Below are 18,077 nucleotides of genomic sequence, written 5' to 3' on the forward strand. Positions count from 1 at the left end.
AAATGATCCCTAACTGTGCAAGCTCTGTGCTTTTAAGAGTGTGGGAAATGGCTTGAGAAGGGTGGCCCCCACTCTAAGAAGCCTGTTGTGTTGTTTAGTTTCAATAAGATTATTTGTAGACCCTGCAAAAAAAAAAAAAAAAGGCCTCTAAATATCATTCCAAGGTTAACATTTTAATGCTATTTAACCATTCATTTGGACCTATCATTTTCTTTGCATTCTGTATTAGTGAATGTTGATCCTACATTATAAAAAGAAGGCCTACTCATACAACAATTTAGGTTTTTCATGGATTATTTATTATAATCCTATTTCCATATCAGACTTCAGCTTATGGTGGTTTTGTAAGAATGCCTGTGAGGATTGAAATCAATTTTAAATACAACAGAACTTATATCATAGGGATTTCTTTTATGACTTCTAAAGCACTACCATGAATTTCCATGAATAGAGTGTTTATTAAAGCTTTTTTTCTTGATGAAAAATTATACCAGGTAACCCAGTATTACTTAATCATTTATTTAGGAAAAAGTTTACAGATTAGGATAAAGTAGAAATTAACCTAGAACCTAACCATTTCCAACCATCTTATTTTTTTTTGTCTTATGGGAGCCATGAGAACAAGCCTCTGGAAGGAATGACACTTGAGAGTTTTAACAGGGAGACAGGCTCTGGTCCTTCATTACCTTACACTGAATGATATGCCCTGGCTAAGTTTTATCTCATATTGCAAAAACCTCAAGCATATTCCCTGATTCCCTTAGGAAATCCAGCACTGACATCCTGTGATATACATAAATACAGATTAAAAATCCTGGTGCTATAATAATGGCACTTACAATAACTTTTACTGTACGTTTGTCAATTGGCACAGAAATTTTACTTATAATGTTAAACAAGCGAAAACACACACTTCACTATGAAAACTGAATCCAGGTTAGAAAATTTTTATGGAGCCAAAAAAGATGACTTTAAGGAATCTATTTCCACTGACGGCAGCAGTGGCAGCTGACTGGCCCCTATGCTGTACACATATGCAAGCAAGTGCAACGACCAAGTGCAGACAAGCCACAAACAGCGCTGTCCCGGAGAGCTTCAGAGCAAGCGGACGGTTTTGCCAGTTACTGTCAAGAAGTCGTCATCAGCCAAGGCACGCAGGGCTTCTTCAAACATATCTTTGGTAATTGCCTTTGGGGAAGAGATGAAAACAATTATTTTACATGTCAAGTACTCCTTACCTGTAGAGATACAATGATTTCAATTTTTTTTTTAATGTCTTTTATTTATTTATTTATTTATTTATTCATTCATTCATTCATTTATTTATTTATTTTTAATGTTTATTTTTGAGGGAGACAAAGACAGAATGTGAGTGGGTTAGGAGCAGAGAGAGAGGGGCGCCTGGGTGGCTCAGTCGGTTAAGTGTCTGACTTCAGCTCAGGTCACGATCTCGCGGTCCGTGAGTTCGAGCCCCGCGTCGGGCTCTGGGCTGATGGCTCAGAGCCTGGAGCCTTCTTCCGATTCTGTGCCTCCCTCTTTCTCTGCCCCTCCCCCGTTCATGCTCTGTCTCTCTCTGTCTCAAAAATAAATAAACGTTAAAAAAAATTTTTTTTAATAAAAAAAACAAAAAAACAAAAAAAAACAAAAAGAAAAGGAGCAGAGAGAGAGGGAGACACAGAATCTGAAGCAGGCTCCAGGCTCTGAGCTGTCAGCACAGAGCCCGATGTGGGGCTCAAACTCACAAGCCATGAAATCATGACCTGAGCCGAAGTCGGACGCTCAACCGACTGAGCCACCCAGGTGCCCCTTAAATGTTTATTTTTGAGAGAGAGGGAGAGATTGAGTGGGGGAGGGGCAGAGAGGGAGACACAGAATCCAAAGCAGGCTCCAGGCTCTAAACTGTCAGCATAAAGCTTGACGCGGGGCTTGAACTCTTGAGCCCTGAGATCATGACCTGAATCAAAGTCGGACGCTTATCTGATTGAGCCACCAGGAACCCCCACAATGATTTCAATGTTGAAGAATTACTAGTTTTTTTCCTTTCTGATGGCTGTATACATTCCTTAGGTTCTTTTTTCTTTTTTTAAAATTTTTAAAAAAATTTTACTTTTTGAGAGACAGAGCGAGCAGGGAAGGGGCAGAGAGAGAGGGAGAGAATCCCAAGCAGGCTCCACGAACCATGAGATCATGACCTGAGCCAAAACCAAGAGTCCGATGCTTAACCAACTGAGCCACCCAGGTGCCCCTACATTCCTTAGGTTCTAACTCAGGATGGGCAACTATTTCCCGTAGAGGGCCAGATGGCAATACACAGGCTTGACATCTGCCCATATAATGTAGAAATTACTCAACTCTGCCCCTGTGGTGCCAATGTAGCCGAAGATACACAAGTGAAGAAGCATGATGAAAGCAGGCAAAGGGCTGGACTTGGACCCTGGAGTTCTTTTCACTGGACAACTCAACTCTACTTACATCAGGGAACCTGAGCATTTCATCATTAAATTAAGATGCAAGGCTGTTAACACTATGTACAATAGCAAAACACTGCAAACATCCTAAATGTCCGACAACTGGTTAAGTGAACGATGGAATAGGCATAAATTTTATGATTATTTCTTGATGGGTTTATGGATGATTTTACTTTTTAAAATATCATATCTACATTTAAGAAAAAAAGTTAAAAAAAACCCTAAAAGCAGTATTAAAGAAAAAAAAAGAAAAACTATTAAGCAAAAAATTAAACACTTACTATGTCAGATTGTCCACGGATATCTTCAAAAAGTTGCTGATATTTTAGAGCTGGTGTTTTGCCCTTAGACAAAATAAGTCTTTTCAATGCTTCAGCTAATTCTTCTTTCCGTTTACGAGAGGTGGCACTCATTCCTGATTTAAAAGAAATTAATGAAAATATTTCTGCTACAGGGAAGTGAAATATTTCAAATTTCCATAAGTATTTTAGTAGTATTGCCACAAAAAGGTTAGGGGACAGCTGGGTGAATGCCAAAATATATTCAACATTGTGAGTTCTGAATTCTCTGTTGTTTCCAATTTTCTATAAGTGAGTAGCCGCTAGTTTCCACTAAAACACAGTCCATATAATCTGAAAGGCAAGCAGTGCTCATTAAGAAACGAATTACTTCTTTAAAATGGGCTAACACAGGTGCCTACAGAACAGAATCCCTGTGAAATTAGATACAACACTGTGTGCATGCACATGTGCTAGTGCATTTTTTTCTCAGAAGTTAGCGTATATTTTTCTCACAATTTCTAATACATTCTCAAAGAGGCCCTGATCTGAAAAAGGTTAAGAACCCCTGCTGCTTCGAGCAATTTGTTAGCTCAAATGTGAAATACTAATTACGTGTACGCTCAGTGCACACAGACCTGTAGTTAGAATGGAGATGTCCACAATGCCCGTCCGGGGGTCGGTGGCAGACTGCTTTAGAGCTTCCCGATGGAGGCGCTTTGCTTCTTCAACATCAATTGCTTCAACTTTGTTTGAAAATCGTACTTTAGCATGGGCTTCTGCTAACCGAATTAATGACTCCAGCTGTCGAGGGTATGCGGAAACCATTCCTCGGCTGCTGCCAATCTTTCTCATGTCTACGTAAGCCTAGTGTAGACAGGAAAAAAAACCCCAAAACTCCTTTTAACAGTAAAATTACTTTCGTGGTTGAACTTTGAACAGTTAATATTCTGTTAAATAAACTACCAGCTGCCAGGTGCAGCACCGAGGGGAATTAAAGTCAGATCTAGCCATGGCCTTTGAAGCTAGCTCAGCAAAAAGGTGGTATCTGATGTAGCTGTGAAGGGTGAAGAATGGGAGCGGGCGGTGGGGTGCCTAAGGGTTGGCACTCAGGGGACACAGTGTACTGGGGGTAAAGCGCAGGCCACAATTACAGCAGAGGACTAATCAGGGTGCCTGTCTGAAAAAGATGCTCAAGGCACCTTCTCTGATTTACACCCCTGCTGAGGGTTCGTTTAATGAGCAAGGCGGGCAGACTACTGGGATAATGTTACAAAGGTGAGTCGTATTAAACTCACATTTTTATGACATAATTTTATTTCTTTTTGAGCAACCCTCAAGTATATGATACAAATGGAAAATTATGCATCGCTTATAACTTTCATTGAAGCATTTTTCGGGGGTTTAGGATATACAGCCCATCAGAGCACGAGGAACCTTCCTAATATCATAAATAACTTATCTATCATTATGCATTGTATACATGTGAAAGGACACCGAAAAGTGAACATCAGATACTTGCAATTCATTTTATGTTTTAGAAACAAGCAAATGGAAGCTCAGAGAAATTAGATGACTTCTCCAGAGTTACAAAGTTAGTAAGCAGCATCTCTTGTACTTCAAATCAGGTATTCTGATCTTAAATTCAATGTGCTCACAAATATTTAATTACAGAAAGGTTTTACAACATATACAAATGAATCCTTTCCCCCCTTTTACCTTTAGAAAAGTTAATTTTGCAACACAGGAGAAAAAATGAGTTATAGAAAATAGTATGTCATTAACTAAATTACTGTTTCAAAGGGGATGACCAGCCAATTCCATTGATGCAACCGGCTACCAGCTCAACAGACACATTTTCAGGGTTTTAACAGGGACCTGTGTTACCTCGATGAGAGCCTGGCTGGCTTCCTGGCTCAGCCGAGGCACGACCGCTCCGTGGGCGTAAGCGATGTAGTCCTTCAGCACTGCCATGTCCATGAACTCCTCTTCCACTTGTTCCTCACTCTGGTAGTACAGAGACACAAGATGGTGAGCCAGACGCCTGTCGTATGCTTCGTCCTGAGGGTCCAGCATGAGGAAGATCAAATCAAACCTGAGAAAATATTGTGAAAAAAACCTGTTTTCCTGCTCGGGACACCAACATACCCACAAATTTAAATTTGCTCCTGAGCCACGTAGACACGCAGAGCGTGTGCGCATGTAGTCAGGGTTGCCAAGGGACAGTTAAGGGTCTGCTGTCCCGTGGTCCGGTGAGCCTTCAGTTCAACCCCTTCTCCCTGTTCTGGCCCCAGCAGGTGCCTGTTCTTCTGGCCCTTAGCTCTGCCCAGGAAAAGGCTTGTCACCAAATAGCCGAGTCAAAGAAGTACGATTCCTCCAAGGGAAATGTTATGGTAATTTGGAAGACTGGAAGATTTAAAGGAAAATGCAAAGCAAACAGAACAAAACAACTTTGGTTAGAAAAAAAAGTCTAGGGGCACCTGGGTGGCTCAGTTGGTTAAAGGTCTGACTCCTGATTTTGGCTGAGGTCATAATCTCACAATTTGTGGGTTCAAGCCCCACATCGGGCTCTGCACTGACAGTACAGGGCTTGCTTGGGATTTTCTCTCCTCTTGTACCCTTCCCCCAAATAAATAAATAAACTTAAAAAAAAAAAAAAGTTGAGTAATTAAAATCTCAAAATCCATTTATGAAATACATCAATACTTGTAGTAATGGGGTTGAGAAAAAGCATGGACCACAGAACTCCACTTTCACAAATTTAATTTTTCAGAACCTTATCTGTCATGTGAAGCACCATTCCCTGTACTTAATATTCTATAGTGGCTTTAAGACTGAGATGAGCAGTGACTGATGGACAGGTATCTTGAGTGACGTCAAGGTGAAATGTCCCAACAGTTTCAATGTTAAGATGCCACTCACAGCTGAGTAGAGAAGCACAGTCCTTGCCACGAAAACCCTGACCAACCATATTAGAAAACTTTGCATTAGAATGAAGAATTTGATACTAGTAGCTGCTGAATGCTATTATTATTATTACTATTACTATTGTTATTTATTTAGAGAGAGAGTATACACAAAGGTGGGGAGAGGGGCAGAGGGACAGGAAAGACAATCCTAAGCAGGCTCCATGCTCAGTGCAGAGCCCAATGCGGGGCTCGATCCCATGACCCTGGGATCATGACCTAAACTGAAATCAAGAGTTGGACGCTTCACCGACTGAGCCACCCAGGCGCCCCTATTATTTTATCTCACCCTGAAAATTCTACAAATGAGCAAAGTAAGGACATCTCTTTTATGTTCTCATACCTTGATAATAATGTGTGAGGCAGCTGGATATTTTCAATGGTAGTTTTTTTAGGATTCCATTGAGACTCTATAGGATTTGCTGCTGCCAGGATAGACGTGCGTGCATTGAGCTGGCAAATAATCCCAGCCTGTCAGAGAAAACAGTGCAATTAGAAGCTTCACCCTAACGCTGGCAGGAACAGTGTGAGCGATCTTCCGCTGGCACGCCCTCTGCCATGTATCCACTGTCACCAACAGCCATGCAACAGCACCTTGTAAGGGTGACGTCAGCAGATCCACCTGGGACAATCCCATCCTCAGACTCACGCCAAGAATGGAGTTTTAGATAAATGCAAGCCGTAACTGCATTTTTGTCACAAACTAAACCCCTTGCAGGACATTTTGGACAAACTCAAGTTCTACGAATTCCACACATTAGTGAGCCAGTACAGCAAACAAAAGATGATCTTGCGGAAAATACTTTTTCAAAAGCATTTAGCTGACACTTAGCAGGAAAAGTACTGGAAAGTATTCACGAGTTTCCCAAAGTTCTAGATTTCTAAGTGTACCCACGTTAAGCATGCAGGACGGGCCTCACCTTTGCAATGGAAAGAGTCTGCTGTTCCATGACTTCGTGTAGTACTGATCTCGTACTTTCATTCATCTTGTCAAACTCATCAATACAGCAGATACCATTGTCACTCAGGACAAGGGCACCAGTCTGCAAGACAAGCTGCCTCGTCTCAGGGTCTTTCATCACATATGCGGTGAGGCCAACTGCACTGGAGCCTTTCCCAGACGTGTACTGGCCCCTGGGGACCAGATTGTACACATACTGCAGCAGCTGAGACTTGCTGGTACCAGGGTCACCACACAGCAGGATGTTGATCTCAGCACGAAATTTGCCTCTGCCTGTGTGACTAAAATCCTTTCTTGTTCCACCAAAGAGCTGAAGCAAGATTCCCTAAACAAACATGTTAAACATTCACTTACTACATAGTAACTGAGATCCAGTATAAGCGTTAGTGGGATTTTCTTACTCTGTGAATACAAAAATTACAATTAGGAAATTAAAGGAAGGTGGAAACGGCACAACGGTGCTTTAAATGATCACTAACCAATTCGTATAGAAGCACACACCACTGTGCCAGAATAGTGGCCATGCAAATCCCTATTCTGACCCCATCTGGTTATGTTGAGAAACATCCAAGTTCAACATAGATATGAGGAAATGGACAATGATGCTGTGATTCTTGTCGACCAATAACTAAATCAGACTGCGAGCACCTGCTCTGTGGAACAGGCAACAACTCTTATCCTTTATGGGCTGGGGGGCAGGGGGGATGTTTATAGCTTTTGATCTCAAAGAACTACAAATCCTGATCAAAGTTAAAAATCCATTGTTACCTTCTTTATATCTTCGTGTTCATAAATGCTTGGAGCCAAGGCTGAAGCAAGTCTCTCATAAATGTCTGGTTTTCTGGAAAGTTCCTTAAGCAACTCCACACGCTTCTCTGAAAACAGTTTCTGCTCTGCTTCTTCATCAAGGCCATGTAGACGTTTTGCATCAGTTTTCCGATAGTGAATGACATCAATGTGGGTTTTGTAGACAGACTTCACATTACTCACACGTGAGTTGACTCGAATAGGAACAGCTCGATAGATGCCTGAGGACACAACCAAGACACCTGCTTTTATCTTCTCCTCAATGGCTCATAAACCAGCGTGGACAACAGGGAGCACTGCAGAGATCTGACGGCTGGCAGGGGAAGTGAGCCTCCACGCACACTGCCTTCACAGCCCTCCTAGAATCAAGGGCTCAGGCCTTTGCTACAAAGCTCCCCACTGAAGGGGGCAAGGCAAGTTGGGAAGAACACAGGTTTTTGAAAAAAGCAGACCCAAAAATGTGTTCATCTGTGACTGTTAGCTCTATGACCTTGAGCACCTATCTGAGTATAACCACTGCATACAATCATCCTGAGATTAAATGAAATTATTTTGCTTTTAACACAATGCTGGCTGATGGCTGTGTTCTGTAAATAGTATTCTGAAATAGTTATTTTCATTTCTCTTAAGCTTAGTGTACTGAATCTGCTTAATAATTATTTGACAAAGTACTATTATTTAGAACAAAGTCCTAAAATCCTGTACCAAAAATTTGGAAAGAAAGGAAATCCTAAAAGCTCTTTTACAAATTACTCAAAAATTACTTAGACATGACAGCCTACGGAGTCAAAGGTGAAGATATGATAAAGGAAAAATAAAAGTGTTTCTAGGTGAATGGCCATGCCCCAGTGTGCTTCTTAAATACAATTTAAGAACATGAGAGGTAAATGAACAATCAGCGCTTCAAACATACCAACTCATTTGTTCTTTAAGAAGTGTTTCCCAGGGTGCCTGGGTGGCTCAGTTGGTTAAGGATCCAACTACAGCTCAGGTCATGATCTCATGGTTTGTGAGTTTGAGCCCCGTGTCAGGCTCTGTGCTGACAGCTCAGAGCCTGGAGCCTGCTTCGGATTCTGGGACTCCCTCTCTCTGCCCCTCCCTCACTTGTGCTCTGTCTCTATCAAAAATAAATAAACGTATAAAAAAAAAAAAAAAAAGAAGTGTTTCCCAACCTGATAGGTCTGTTTATGTTTCTTGACTTTCAAGCTAGAAGGCTTGGACTCTGGGACAATCCACTTTCCTGCTGCTTGAGGAGCAAGCATCTGTGCCCTCTACTAACAGCCTTCACGACAAGCCTCCATAGATTGCTGGTCCTTCTGTTTATTAGCAGGTCACATGATTCGTTTTCAAGACGTAAAAACCAATTTAAATGCAGTATTCTGAGACTACACACCCTTCTTCAGGCAAGCCAGATTAGGGATGGATGATGATTTAAAGTGGTCTAGTTATCTCTACTGGTGCTTGCAGGGATTCACTGCCTTAGAACAGCACAAACAATACTTACTTTACATTCATACGGTGCTTTCCACAGAACCACCCCCCCCCCAATACGTTCACCTGTATCATCACATTAATTCCACTTGGCGGTTGAGGAAATTAAAATAGCAGACTAAATACTTTACCAAAGATTTCAAAGCAGTAGGGGCAGAACTAGTCGTCCACATTGTTAACAGGTTGCCAGGGACAATGCTGGGCTTCATACCGGGAGACACGGGATGAGAAGTCCTAACTCACTGAACACAACCAAGAGGCTGCCCTGGGAGCCACGGCCACTCCCTGGACTTAGTCCCCTCACTGCCCTCAATGAAGAACTGTGCTTCCTGTCCAAACACACCCCCTTTGAGAAACCAGGCGCTCATGCTGCTCGGAAGCAGAGAAAAACTGGCATGCGTGCGTGGCGCAGTGACACAGCACTCTCGTGGCCAGAAGAGGGGAGGAGCCCTGTGCCACAAATTAGAACCTCAGCTACAGTGATCTGCAAGTCTCAGAGTCCACTCCCTCCAAAAATACCACGTGACTCATGCGTGGAAGCAAAGTGCTCTGACCCATTCTTCTCTATGACAGGTGAGTGTTAACCCTTGGCTGTGCATTTGGGAAATAAGTAGCAAATTACTTAAAATTCCAGAGTTGGTGAGTGCCGCTTCCTGGACCTGCTCGTATGATTTAAATCTTAGCAACACCAGCCTTGTCTGAGCCGTTTTCTCAAGACATCAACACTATCAAGTCAAAATACACTCACAGCTCTGGAACACAGAGATGTCAAAAGCAAGCAACTGCAAGGACAATGACTGGAAAGGTTCTATCCTGCTAGGTAGAAAGGTGATTAAAGCATGACTCATTTCCTCAAGACTCGAATGACTCCTGCAGGCAGGACCAAGCCAGAGGACTAAAAAGTGTCTGTCAAAAAAACAAAAACAAAAAAAAACAAGACTTCTCTCATTAATACAATTTACGTTCTTACCTGTAACGTTCACTCTGTCTCCAGGCTGAACCTTGTCAACAAGATCATTGTGAGCAAAAAGGATGACAGTGTGAGGCGTCTGCCCTGCAGGCATATCTTCAGGAGACTCTTGAAGTTTGATCTGAAAGAGCAGTGGAAACCGAAATCTCAACAAATGACAAGCATAATTTGCACAAAACTGCCAGTCTTACTTAGAGATAACTACTTTTGATGTTTACCGTGTTTGTTTTTAAAACACCATTCTTTGCTTTTATCTCCAGATAGCTAACATTTTCTTAAAAGCTTTTCATGTGACACGATCACATTTTTGGAAGGATATTGTTTATTTACACATTACCCTAATTGGGGGAAGCGTCTGGTGACTTGTCACTATTTTTTTTTTTTTTTGCCATTTCAAGGTTGTAGTCGATATTTCTTGGTTTAAGTGTCTGCCTATATTTCTAGTTATGTTTTGAGAAATTACTTCTAATAGATTTCCTAGGTGGAGAAGTACACTTTTCAGATTCATGGTTAAGCACTTCTGTGCATCTCTCCTAGTCACAAATACTTGCCTAGTTACTCATCTAAGAGGTATTGGCTGAGTACCTGCCATGTGCTGGACCCTGGTTCTAGGTACTAGAGACTGCAGTGAGTGAAGTTCCCTCCCTCAGAGTGGAGGACAGACAATACACAAACACACAAGTGAGTACGTAACATCTGACAGTGACAAATCCAACAGACAGAAGAAAATACAGAGTAAGGAGCACAGGTGGTGGGGGTGAAGAGATGCTTTTTGTAAAGCAAGGCTAGGGAAGGCCTTTCTCAGATCAAGCAACCTCTAGGCAGAGGTGTAAGGATGTTAGAGAGGAAGCCACGTGTTCTGAATCCTGAATCGTAAGAACATTCACTGCAAAGGTCCTGAGGCAAACTTATGCTTGGCTGAGGAAGGAAATGGTTGTATAAGGAAATGGTTGAGACGCTGTCATTGAGGTCTGTGGGTACAAAAAGTGTGTTGTGGTGATGTGGGGCCACATAGTTTAGAGGCTACTCTAAGACATTAAAGGTTTTATTTCAAGTCAGTTTGGGAATCTTTAAAGCATTCTAATAATACTACTCTAAAGCACCTAGAGAGCAGGGTTGCCAAATTTTTATCTCCAACTCAGCACCACGCTGGCATTGAGTTGAGGTATATTTGCTTATATTAGATAAAGATTTACCAATATTCACCAACATTAAACATTTCTATCTTAACTTTCAATTCTTTGGTTAGTAAAAAGTTGAACACTTTTTCACATTTGCTAATATTTTTCTCACTGACTCCCCATACAGGAAATTACCTTTTGTAGTATTTTGAACACATTCTCTACTTAAATTTTTAAAAGTTGTTTAAATATTGTAACAACAACAACAAAAAAACAGTCCTTGACCCTGTGTGTGCCTTTACACCATCATAATGGTAGCAAATAAATTATTTTGCCTTTTCCTACTTATTTCTAAGTCATCTTAATAACTTCACCTTAAAATGTCTAGGATTAAAGAGGCAAAAGGCCAAACTTCCTTTATAATAAAATCTGTGAGAAAAACTTTAGAAAACCTGTCAATTCATTCTGTACCACTGGCACAGCCGAAAAATGACAAAATCAAACCAAATAATGTTTACCAATCTTTTAAGAAAGATTTTTTAAGTAACCTGTACACCCAACGTGGGGCTCAAACTTACAACACTGAGATCAAGAGTCACATGCTCTACTGACCGAGCCAGCCACGAGCCCGGTTTTTACTGATCTTGGAACACTGCCATCCCAAAGCTGAAGGCTTAAGTTTCAAGTACCCAGCCCAAAACCCTGTAACAAAATCTAGTGTCAAAGAAGGAATGAAATAGCTGGATTCCATTTAGGAAGCCAGGTTTTAGAGCCTTACTAACGGACGTGTTAAATTTGGCTTTTTGAGGATCCAGAGATGTAGAACAAACATGCCAAAGGGGCCTCCCAGGGCCCCAAGAAAGCACACACCATCTGCTTGTCGGAGAACACAGAGCGATTATGGATCAGTGCCATGCTGTGGGTGGTGTGGCAACGCTCACAGACGGAGGGCTCAGCGATGCGACCACGGTCAATCTCCACCCGGGTTGTGTGGGCGCACACTTGGCACTGGAAGAAAGCTTCTTGCATCTCTGGAATCAGCTGGGATGTCCTGATTACCATGCCACTGATGGCGATGAGCTGGTCGATGTCTGCAAGGGGTTGGGGAGAGAGATCAGCTTGTCCATCAGCCACTGTCCACAGCCCAGCCAGACGTGGTCTTCCCTGAGCTATACGCCTGCCAGGGCAGGTGTGGGCATGCTGTGAAGCCCAGGAGAATGCTACTGGGAGATGCAGAGGTAGCTGGGGATGGCTGGGGTCACAGACAGGTGCTGTGGCCAAGGCACAAATGTTTCACTGGGTACCCTCAGGTCTGGCTTGGGATGCCCTTCCTGTGTTGTCTTCCTTCTTCTCTACTCTGATGGACCTCTGGCCCTATGTCCCAGGGCCCCGTCTCCAACAGGCCTCTACCACGTCCCTGCTCGTCTGCCTCTTGTTCTGCTCCACCTTCCGGTTTTGGATTAGAAGGTTTACACTTTTGCCTCCTTTGTGCCACGGCCCCCCACCTCACTCACTGTATCTGTAGAAGTCCTGCTGTGTCATTTTATGTGAAAAGCATGGGCCCTGGAGCCAGATGATCAGGACTGAGAACCTGTGTGACCTTGAGGATATCCTTAGCCACTCTGTGCCTATCTACAGATGGCAGTGAGGATGGCACCTACCTTATGAAGTTGTTGAAGATTAACAGCCTGCATACATCAAGCTTAATAAGAACCGTACGTTGCAGTAATAAGCACTATAAAACCTAGGCAATCTTTACTGCCATTTATACAAGAAAGCTTTTGTACAGAATATTTTTCACTCTTGTTCCTGGTTCCTCTACAATTTGGGCCTTCCCTGGCAAAACTTTTACCCAACTAACTCCCCCTGGTGGTTCCAAATGAGTTACACTGTTATCTGTAGTCAATAGAACTCAGCCTATAGTCAGCCACTGCTGGCCGTGTAGATTGTTTTAGCCTTCCAGTACTTACTGATGATTCATGAGGTCTTTCGCACTTGGCCCAGTCCTCCCTTCCACCTACTTACAAATCTTCCTTTCTTGTCTCCCCACCAATCCCTTTACCTTAACAAGTAACCTCTGTAACTAGTTACACAAATAAACGCAGAAGTTAGAACACTTTTGAAATTAGTTGAGTATCTGGCAATTCCTCTTCCTCCAAAACTGTGATAATCTTCTATCTTACCCCGAATTCTTCATGTACCAGCGCTCTGCCTCTGGAAACGTAACTGTAGCACTCTTACTCAAACAGTCTCCTACTTCCTTCTGCGTCTCCACTGAATGGCCGATCATAGCAGTGAGGTCAGGAACCAATTTCATGATACACACATATATGTATATATATTCCTTTAATCAATAGTGAACTCCAACACTTGCTTGCTTATCGGCCGTTGTATTTTCTTTTACCGATATTTGTGTCTTTTGCACGTTCACCTACAGGGGTATTTACTCATTCTCCATACTTTATACACCTCAATTTTCACACATGGCAAACACTATATTTGTCCTGTATTTTCACTCCTACGGCCACTGTCCAGCTTAGGACCCTGCTGTTCCACTCTGGAGCTACTGTTAACATCTCCTAACTGAATTTCAACATAGCTTGCACACCAGACCGACCCACCATAAACTTCTCAAGAGTGCAAAAGCCTTCTTGCTTTCTCCTGAAAAAGTATCAATGGCTCCCTATTGACTTTGGAGTAAAACTCTGTATTAAATTGGAATTCCAAGTTCTTCAGGACCCAGGCTTTCCAGCCCTCACACAAACATTAACTCCCTACTTCAGCCAGCATTTGCTATTCATGCTCAGCTCTGGTTCACTTCTGCCTACATCCCCCTTTGTGCTGTATCGTGAATTCCTTCATGCTTGCTTTCCAAATCCTTACTGTAACCCAAATTTCTCTCTCAACATGAACTCTTTCCACCTGGGCCTAGAACTCCTGCCCTCCCTCAGCTGAGACATCTCCTGCACTGATCTCCTGTTCTACATTTTTCTTTTATTACTTTCCAAACTAGATTTCTTTCTTAAGTTCCAAGGCAGGGATCATATTTTGCATTTGTTTTCTACAGTGATTTTGAAAAAAGTGCTTACTTAGTAACTGTGAAATTATTATATTTGGGCAAGTTCTTCTTAAGACAGACAGTTGTCAAGAGTTGTAACATTTTTTATGTAATTTCAGTTAAGTTAAAAAAAGGTACAGTGGGTTCAAAGGTGTATAATTTGGGCAAGTTCTTCTTAAGATAGATGTCAAGAATTATAACATTTTTTATATAATTTCAGTTAAGTTAAAAAAAGGTACAGTGGGTTCAAAGGTGTATAAGGTAAATGAATTTGCCATATAGTCAATTTATAATCCATTATCATCACTATCACATACACCAACTCTTTTAAAGTTCCTTGATAGTGAAATAAAATTTTGTTTATGTATTTTCTTATTAAAAACGTTACCTTCTGGATTCAGGTTTCTCATATTTTTTGTCTTCAGTGCGTTGAATGGTCTTACTTGAATCTGATGTTCTAAGATTGAGTCAGGGTAACGGTCAAAGAAGATCTCATTGACAGCCATGTCAAAGGTTGGGATAACTTCCTATAATACATAGAAAAAAATACAGAAACAAAGGTATGTTTATATTTCCATCTTAAAATTAAATACAAAAAATAGACCATTTCATATTGGCAATATAAAAACAAACACATGGCATAATCCAAAAATATCACCTGTATATAATCACAACATGCATTTTACAAAACCTTGGGTACATTGAGACTGAGCTATCTCACCTTTGCATATTCTCATTTGGGTTAAGTGTGACCACGCATATGAAATCTTCACAATGTACTGCCACGTCTTAGGCTTTTAATTAGTAACAAAAGGATTTTAAACTTTTGTGTCTTATTTTTTTCCCCATAACGATACCAGAATAAATAAATCGTAATTACCACATTCAAATTTGTTAACATTTGTTTTCCATTTTACAGGTGAAAAATCAGCCTCTGAGAGGCTAGAGAACTTGACCAAAGTCACACAGCTATTATGTAGCAAGATCAAGATATAAAACCAAGTCAGCTTGCCCCAAACCTACAATCATAATCAATATAGCTCAGGGGCGCCTGGGCAGCTCAGCTGGTTAAGCGTTCAACTTTGGCTCAGGTCATGATCTTGCGGTTTATGAGTTGAGCCCTGCATCAGGCTCTGCGCTGATGGCTCGGAGCCTGCTTTGGATTCTGTGTCTCCCCCACTTTCTGCCCCTCTCATGCTCGTGCTCTCTCAATAATAAATAAACGTTAAAAAGAAAAAATCAACATAGCTGATACTTCAATAAAATCTGACCTAAAGCTTATATTGCCAATTAAACTATGACATGCCACTAACAATAATACATATCCCTATTTTGGAAATGTAAAAGTATGAGAAAAATGTTCATCTTAAAGGAGAAGAAACATGATTTTCTTAAGTTTTTGTGCTCTGGAAGCCCATTTTGGAGACCCATGAAATTCAGCTATTAAAACATCCTCTAGATATTCTGGATGTTTACTGTAGTTCATCAAGGTCAAAATCAAATTCTTACCTGTGGGTAGCAGATGAGCTGTCTGTATAGATTTTTGTCAAATGATTTTATGTGTTCACAGTTTACATTTAAAAATGGCTCCCCAATGACATTAATCTAGAAAAGAAGACAAGTTATGCTCTGCTAACTGTTTTAAAATACATAATTTGAATTTATAAGACTATTTGATTACCTCCCCAAGTCGCTGCATGTACAGAGGTTCCGTAATATCTATGCCAATATTTTCTTCTTCTTTAGCCAGAGGGTCAATAAAACGCTGAAGGAACCTCTTGATGTAGAGAGAAAAACATGAAATCTGATGCATTTAGGAATGAGCAACTACTCAAAATGCAAAAAATTATGAGCTCATCACTATTTGGAGGCATATGTATTCTTATACAGCCAAGTGTTATGGCTACTTAGATATAGTTCATAAACTCTTTCTCCCAGCACTTTCAGAGCCATATTAAAGTACAGCTTACCTGAAAATTTTCTTTGCATGTTGCTACATTTACATCTGTTCCCCAAATCACAAGCTTTTGGCCTAGAGACTGCTCACTCGCCACTATATCTTCTGTTGCTGGCTATACACAAAAACACGATAGAACAACGTTAATGGGGAATTACCCATCCCATGTCCCCCAAAACCTCTATCGGAAAACCGTACTGTGTACTCACCACATCGGACTGCAAATCCACCTGCAGGCCTTTCCGAGCAGACCCCAGGTCAGGCCTCTGCCTCACAGGCGTGCCTCTAATAGCACTCCTTGGGGTTCCCTCTACCCGAGAGCTGGGAGTGCCATATGTCAGTGGTGAACTAACGTCAAAGTCAAGGGGGATTGCTACAAAAACAAAGTTTGACAATCTACAATAAAATTCTGGTAGCCTATCAAATCAAAAACTAGAGCATGTTATTGGTTGATCTAAGTCATCTAAACACAATAGCAAATAACGTTCCTTGCAACCTGAAGTGATGAAGATCCCAGGACTATTAAACCTTCTAGTAAAAAAGCACCAAAACTTTCTTTCTCTGCTCACGAAGCCCTAACACCTACTATCTCTGTACTCTTGCTGAACATACATTAACCACCCGTTAACAAACCAGCACATCTGACCAGCAGAAGCATCATCATATATTAACCACAGTATAGCTTAGAACGCCAGAAACACACTTGAAGAATGTATCTGAGCGGGGCTGGAAAATAACGTGTCCTGAGCGGCAGGGCTCTGCAGGTCAGCTCCAGGCGAGGTCGGCATAGGCTGCAGCTCTCCTGTAGAGGTAGAATCTTCGCCTCTACGTCTCTGATACGGTGATGACCTGGCATCCTCACTTCGAGCTTGTGACATACAAAACAGAAAAGATGGCCATTAATTCTCACGTTTGGTCTTCCTCGAGTTCCATCAAATCTTTTGGGAACAAGCAACAAACCAAACAAAAAGGAGACAAATGGGCATGGACATATTTACAAATAAAAAACAGCTTGGCAAGGGTGGAAATGAAGGCCCAGCGCTGCCTGCCTCACAAACAAAGTGCCTGCACACTAGAACTGGCAGAACACCGGGCAAAGGGCTCGCAGTCCGCACATCTTACTCCATGCCAAGACTTAAAGACACCGCTCCGAAACTGAAACCCGCGGGGCCCTGCGCACAGACCAAGGTGGCGGGAAAAGGCCAGAAGAGAAGCCAGGGCAATGCGGCGAGCCGGACCCACGGGAAGGGACTTACGCGTCTGCGCGGGAGTGATTCGCCCGCGCCGGCTGCCGCGGCGGCTCGGGGTGGACGCCGGAGACGACATGGTGCTTGGGGTACCTGCGCAACGAAAAGGGAGGCTCACGCCGCGTCCGCCTCCGGCCTTCCCCTTCCCCACAGTACAGACACCCGCGCTGGACACCTCGCCGCACCGCCCCCGCCCTCTAGCTGCTTCTGGGGAAGCGCGGCCACCTTCGAGGCGCGCAGGGGTCCCAGACGCACCCGGAGGCTAGTGTCCCGAAACCGCGGGGGCTGGGCCTAGATTTCGCGCCAGCGGCACTGTCGTCCACGCCCTCGGCGGTGCGCCACCAATCACAGAGGCGCTCATGTATGGCCCCGCCTCCGGGAGACGCCACTGCGCACCTACAGGGGAGATTGAGCAGCCTCCCTCGGCGCCTCACGGCAACAGACTCAAGCCTCGCTCGGTGCCGCCCCCTCCGTTTAGGTGGTCTGACCCCCTACGAGAAGGCGTTTTCGCGGGAAAACTGAGGTGTCCGGCCAGACCAGGTTTACGGAGGGGTTTTTCTACACTGTAATGTTGGCTAAGAATGTTTTTCTGTACCCGTTAGGCACTTAATTTTTAAAGACATTACACATGCATTTTTCACTCTTTATCAAGGGACAACTTTGTCGATCTTGACCCAAGCCTCTAGCTTGTTTTTTCTTTTTCCTGCCTTTGATTGACCCCAAGTGACCAACATTCCGCCCCATTTATTTCGA

General features: G+C 42.6%; 1 protein-coding gene across 1 annotated transcript; it reads right to left on the reverse strand.

Annotated features, from left to right (window-relative positions):
• Positions 1-503: 503 nt before the first annotated feature.
• MCM4 (minichromosome maintenance complex component 4) lies at positions 504-17,662 on the reverse strand. The gene is made up of 17 exons (XM_049633419.1): positions 17,580-17,662; positions 17,334-17,417; positions 16,781-16,945; positions 16,287-16,450; positions 16,091-16,192; positions 15,802-15,897; positions 15,630-15,725; positions 14,509-14,647; positions 11,933-12,153; positions 9,942-10,062; positions 7,442-7,701; positions 6,633-6,998; positions 6,056-6,183; positions 4,634-4,841; positions 3,385-3,613; positions 2,750-2,883; positions 504-1,188 (listed from the first exon to the last, which is right to left on the reverse strand). Exons 2-17 carry the CDS (start codon positions 17,401-17,403, stop codon positions 1,096-1,098), a joined length of 2,592 nt encoding a protein of 863 aa, XP_049489376.1. The 5' UTR covers positions 17,404-17,417; positions 17,580-17,662; the 3' UTR covers positions 504-1,095.
• Positions 17,663-18,077: the final 415 nt, after the last annotated feature.

This window comes from Panthera uncia, chromosome F2, assembly GCF_023721935.1.
Source record: "Panthera uncia isolate 11264 chromosome F2, Puncia_PCG_1.0, whole genome shotgun sequence".
NCBI classification, from domain to species: Eukaryota; Metazoa; Chordata; class Mammalia; order Carnivora; family Felidae; genus Panthera; species Panthera uncia.